Consider the following 6032-nt stretch of genomic DNA (forward strand, 5'->3'; position numbering starts at 1 on the left):
AGTGCGTCTGCCAGTGTAGTGGACGGGGAGGGGAGGGGTGTCGGGGGAAGCCTGGAACGGGGTGTGCAGGGGCCTGAGTGAGAACAGGCCAGGAAAGGGGTAACGCAGGATGGACATCCCCCTCGGCCGCCCCAAGAGCAGGGGAGGTGTGCGCTCCGGCCTCCTCTGCACGTGGGTGCCACCAGCCCTCTCTTCCAGGCTGCATGGACCCCCGGTACTGCCTCAGGAGACCCCAGCTGCTCCAGGTGCCCAGCGACCTGCTCCGGCTGCCTGTGCAGCTGCACGACTTCTCCTGGAAGCTGCTGGTGCCCGAGGACAGGCTGAGCCTGGCGCTGGTGCCAGCCCAGAAGCTGCAGCAGCACACCCACGAGAAGGCCTGCAGCACCAGCTTCAGCTACCTGCTGGCCAGCGCCAGCCCCGGCCGCGACCTGTACTTTGGCTCCTTCTGCCCTGGGGGCGCCATCGAGCAGATCCAGGTGAAGGAGAATGTCTCCGTGACCCTTCGCACCTTCTCCCCCAGCTTCCAGCGAGAGGCCCCGGGGCAGGGCCTGGCCGTGTCCTTCGTACCACACTTCAGAGGTAAGGGTCCATGCCCCTCCCACTCCGGGCCCTCCCCTTCTCGCTTGGCCTTTTTCTAGAGTCGGCTTTGTGAGCCCCTGCAGTGAGTTGTGGTCCAGGAGGAGCCAGCGGGCTCGTCCTCGCACCAGAACTCGGAAGCCCAGTGAGTCCTGATCCCGCGGGCCAGTCACTCAGCACAAGAAATAACCCAGGGCCTCCTGGTGCTGGTTTTCGAAGGGTCGCACCCAAACCCTCACGCAGACGTTAGGATTCTGGTTTACGGCCCGATGTGCAGAGGGCACAGAGGAAAGGGCGCTGGGAGGGGCCTCGAGGCAGGAACCGGCCACAGTGGCTCCTCTGGGGGAGCTCTCTGGTGGATCTTTATTTTTTTAACTTCAAAGAATTATTTTATTTAACTTTATTTATTGTCATCATTATTATTAATTTGATCAAAGACAGAGAGAGGGAAAGTGAAGAAAACAAGCCGCCAGGTCTGGGACTCGAACCACAGTCAGGCATGTGGGAGTCCAGCATCCTTAACCACCACACCCCCTGCTGGCTCCATGGTGGGTCTTGAAAGTCAACATTACAGAAAGCTGGACCAGGACCTTCCTCTCGTGTTTCTTTGTACTTCTATTCTTGGAGACATGAGTGGGCGAGAGGAAAACCTTTGGCCATAGAAGTAAGAGCGGTCTGGGCGGCCTGCTATCACCAAGGTTACCAGAGAAACGCCTCTGGGAGTCTGAGAGTAAGACCTTCTCATCGGGGTGGAATGTAGCGTTTTATCTCACCCGAAGGTAGGGAAGAGATTAGTTGACATGTAGGAAGCTCTTCCAGCATTGCAATTCTAAAATACTTCCCAGAACTGGGAGGTTTTAACTTTATTTATTTTTTATTTTGACCAGAGAGGGACAATGTAAGAGAGAGAGAGAGGGAAAGTGAGAGAGCAAGCCACCAGGTCCGGGACTCGAACTGTGGTTGACCATGTGGGAGTCCAGTGCCCTCCACCACCACGCCACCTGCCGGGAGGATTTGAAGTCTCTAGAACAGAAGTGAGTCTGAGCCAGTCCACGTGGGGCAGCACAGATGAGCTATCGCTCTGAACTTTTCTTTTTTCTTTTTTTGGAGAGGTTTTTGCTATAGGGCTCGTACGCTCGCCAGAGAGAGAGAGACAGAGAGACAGAAAGTGAGAAATCACCCCCCAGGGGGGATGGCCACGCCGCAATCCCTTCTCCTCCATTCTCCTCTCGGGATCTTGGGCACGCACACACATGTGCCCGGCGTGAGTTTTAAGCCACCGGGTCCGGGACACGAACCGCGGTCGACTACGTGGGAGTCCAGCGACATAGCCATTACGCTAACTGCTGGTTCTTTGCTCTGAACTTTTCTGAAAGGGAGCTAGGATAACCATGGGCTTGGGGTACCGGCCTGGGGAGTGTTGTTTCTTTTTTTTGTTTTGATTTTTACTATAAAGCATACACGCTCCCCAGAGAGACAGAGAGAGAGGAAGTGAGAAATCACCTGCCAGAGCCGATGGCTACACCACATCGCTTTTCCTGCATGCCCCCCTTGGGACTTTGGGCATGTGTGTGCGTGTGCCTGCCCTGATTTTCAAGCCGCTGGGTCCAGGACTCGAACGTGGGTTGACCATGTGGGAGTCCAGCACCTTAACTGCCATGCCACTTGCCAGCCTTTGTTTGTTTTGCTCTGGTTTTCAAAGCCGCTGGGTCCAGGACTCGAACGTGGGTTGACCATGTGGGAGTCCAGCACCTTAACTGCCATGCCACTTGCCAGCCTTTGTTTGTTTTGCTTTTATCCCAAGACCTGAGCCCCCCGTCTGGGGAGACAAACACCTCACTGACTGTTCACTAGCCCCGTAGCTTTTTAAATTGGCATCAGACAAACTCGGTCCCACGGGCACCTGGCAGGGGCCGGCAGGCTGCGTGGGCAGGGCCTCTCCGTCAGGGTGGACATGGAGCGTGTTCATCATGGAGGGGTCGGGTGGAGTCCCGGTTAGGTGGCCCAGCGACTGAAATGACGCCTGTCTGGATCCTCTTCCCTTTCCTGCAGAGGAGGGTGTCTTCACGGTGACCCCAGACACAAAAAACAAGGTCTACCTGAGGACGCCGAACTGGGATCGGGGCCTCCCGGCCCTCGCCTCCGTGTCCTGGAACATCAGCGTGCCCAGCGACCAGGTGGCCTCCCTGACCTTCTTCAAGGAGCGCAGTGGCGTGGTCTGCCAGACGGGGCGTGCATTCTTAATCATCAAGGAGCAGCGGACGCGAGCTGAGGAGATCTTCAGCCTAGAGGAGGAGGCGCTCCCCAAGCCGAGCTTCCGCCACCACAGCTTCTGGCTCAACATCTCAAACTGCAGCCCCGCGAGCGGCAAGCAGCTCGACCTGCTCTTCTGGGTGACACTGACCCCGAGGACTATGGGTAAGGCCTCTAGGGTCTTCTGAGGATGGTGGTGGGTAGAAAATTAGCAGCAGAGGTAGGAAGCAAGCTTGGAGGCGAGTCAGAAAACATAGATGAAGTCCTGGCATTTCCTGTATCAGTCAGCTATTGCATCAATGATGCTGTATCACAAACTACCCCAGAACTCAGTGGCTTCAATGCGCGTGCATTGGCTGGACAAGTCTGGGCTGAGCAGGGCTTATTGGGGCTCACTCTCGTTCACCTGTATGCAGCTGCAGGTTGGCTAGAGAACTTTGCTGATCTTGGCTGGACCCTGGACATGGGAAAGCCCAAGTAAGATCTTCTGAGCCAGCCGGGTTTACTCCGTCTTCCCCACATGGTCTTATCCTCCGACCTAGGCCCGTTCTGATGACAGAGACAGAGAGGCCCACAAGCGACTAGGGGGACACACTGATGCGTACAGTGTCACTCACGCAGCTCCCCTTCCCCCACATCCTCTTGGCCAGCCGACATTTTTCAGCCAGCCTGCCACTGTCCTTTACTGTTGATCTCTCTTTGATAGAGAGGAAGTTTCTGGAAGCCTGAGAGCCTTCTCATCCTAGAGAGAGAAGATAGTAACCTCCTCGTGAGCGTCTCATAGGGATCCGTGTCGGGATGAACGGTGCAGCCCCGGGAAGTGCGACCGAGGTTCCCGGTGCTGGTACCTGTGAGCCCGCCCTCGAGGAAAGCCGGGTCCATGCCGTGCTGCCGTGGCAGACCTGGCCAGGACGGGGCCTTGGCCTTCATTCCTCAGAGCTGTGGGACCCACTAGAGCTCACGCAGGGATCTGCATGGGTGGCAGGACAGACTGGCATCGGCCTTTACACGGCGATGACCAGAGCCTCGCGGGGTATTGGAACCACAAGGGACCCTGGAGGCTGTTTCTTCCAGCACCTTCCATTTCTGGCAGTCGGGTGATGGGGCGTCCAGCGCCCCGCTGGTTAGCAGGAGCCTGGGTGGGAGACCAACGGCCCGGGTAGATTGCTCTCCCACACGCTCCGGTCCGGGTACCTCCCAGGTTTCCCTCCTCTGCCGTTTCCTTTGTCTCCCTGTTTCCTCTCAGCCTTCCCTTTTGTTCTGTTGTCTAGCTCCCCGTGGGCTGCAGGGCGTGGGGTGCAGGGTGTCTCCTCTGATGTCTTCCCCTTCGCCTTCCTACAGCTGCAGGCACAAATCTAACAGGCTTCTCCTAACGCCTTCGCTTCTGACTTCTGACTCCCTGCTTCCTCTGCCTTCCTCCGCTCTGCTCTTCTCCAGAAAGGGCTGTGACAATCGGGGGACACACCGGATGGGCCAGGAGTAGCTTTGGAGGAGGTCTGGTGGGTCTCCCAGTGTTTCTGATACCCATGCAAACTCCCCAGGATGCAGCGGCTCGAACAGTAACCATTCAGTTTGTTCAGTTCCGTGGGATGGGAATTCGGACAGGGCACAGCAAGGCGCTGCTTCTGTGCTCCACGGTCCCTGCCGTCCCAGCCAGATGCCCTAAGCAGAGGGTAACTGGGATGGTCCAGCAGGAGGCCAGGCTAGGACCTGGGTTCTCACCTTCAGCCTGGTCGGGTTTTCCCCACTGGAACCTCCACACAACTAGCTTGGGCTTCCTCACGCCATGGTGGCCTCGGCATAGCCAACTTCCACTGGCCATCCCAGACTCAAGAGGAGGGAAGGAGACCCCAGGTGGTGGGAAGAGCAGTGTGTGGGGGCCGCCCTGGGAGCCACTCATCCGTCATGGGGCTCGCCCCGCCTGTCTCCTGTCCGTCTTGTGTCTCTGCTCACAGACTTGACCGTGGTCATCATCGCCGGGGTGGGAGGCGGAGCCTTGCTGCTGTTCTCGCTCGGACTCATCATTTGCTTTGTGAAAAAAAAGTAGGTGGAACTTCTCAGGCTGTCTCTGGCTGGCTTTTTGTTTTATTTTGTTTTCGTTTTACTGTAGGGCATGTACACTTTCGAGAGGGAGACAGAGGAAGTGAAAAATAGCCCCCTGGGGGGATGACCACTTTACAACCACCTCTCCTCCATCCTGGTCTCAGGATTTTGGCCACACACTGTCAGTGCGCCTGGTGTTTTTTTCAGGTCACTAGATACAGGACTTGAACTGCAAAGTCAGCCTCTGGGTCCGGTGCCTAACCACAGGCCGCCGGCTGGCATCCATTCGGGCTGGTTTGACACCTCCTCAGACCAGATACACTGTTGATTCCTGACCTGGCTTCCTTGCCTCCTGTCTTCCCTCTAAAGATCAACATTAAGTACTGTTGCTGGGGGCCTGCAGTGGCATGGTGGTTAAGGCACTGGACTCTCATAGGCTGACCATGGTTCAAGTCCCAGACCTGGCAGCCTGCTTTCTCACTCCCCCCTGCCCCGTCTTTCTCTGGTCAAGTTAAAAAGTGATAATAATAAATTAAATTAAATAATTCTTTTTAAAAATGTATTTAATTTTATTTGCTATTATTGTTTTAATTTGACCAGGGAGAGAGAGGAAGGGAAAGTGAGAAAGACCACCAGGTCCGGGACTCAAACCACGGTCGGCCAACTAACACACCACCTGCTGGCCCCAAAAATAATTCATTTTTTTTTAAAAGGCTCTTGTTTAAATAATGCTGCTGGGTATGAGTTAGGCTATGAGGGGGAAATCCCACTCTGAGAAACACTCACATGAAAGTGTTGCAGTATTTTTCTTTTCTTCTTTTTCCAATTGCCAGAGAGTGTGTGCCCTTGTCAGAGAGACAGAGCGAGAGGGAGGGGGACGAGAGCCCTCCGGTCAGTGGTCAGTCCTGGCCACGCCGCAGTCCTCTGCTTTGACGTCCTGTAGGGATTGGGGCTGCATGCCACCCATGCCTGTAGTGTCCCCCACACCACTGGGTTGGGGTCTGTCATTCCCATCCACATGCCGGTCCCGTGACCACCAGGCAACACGGCTGGCTCTGGAAAGGGGGTGCTCGCGCCCATGCACGACAGAGTGCAGAGGACCTGGCAGACCGCACGTTAGTGGCCAGTGGCCGGCGAAGCACGCCGGCCCCGCCTATCCT

At 56.3% G+C, this 6032-nt stretch overlaps 1 protein-coding gene across 2 annotated transcripts in view; it reads left to right on the forward strand.

The window, feature by feature from the left end:
• Positions 1 to 6032, forward strand: part of CDCP1 (CUB domain containing protein 1) — a 40853-nt gene that overhangs the window by 32354 nt on the left and 2467 nt on the right. The window contains exons 7-9 of one of the 2 annotated variants that reach the window (XM_006169750.2): positions 199 to 579; positions 2629 to 2994; positions 4785 to 4872. In XM_006169750.2, the coding sequence (XP_006169812.1) occupies positions 199 to 579; positions 2629 to 2994; positions 4785 to 4872 (835 nt within the window). The remainder of the gene's footprint in view (positions 1 to 198; positions 580 to 2628; positions 2995 to 4784; positions 4873 to 6032) is intronic. The other variant, XM_027768778.1, reaches the window with a different exon arrangement.

This window comes from Tupaia chinensis, unplaced genomic scaffold (assembly GCF_000334495.1).
Source record: "Tupaia chinensis unplaced genomic scaffold, TupChi_1.0 Scaffold147500_1, whole genome shotgun sequence".
NCBI classification, from domain to species: Eukaryota; Metazoa; Chordata; class Mammalia; order Scandentia; family Tupaiidae; genus Tupaia; species Tupaia belangeri.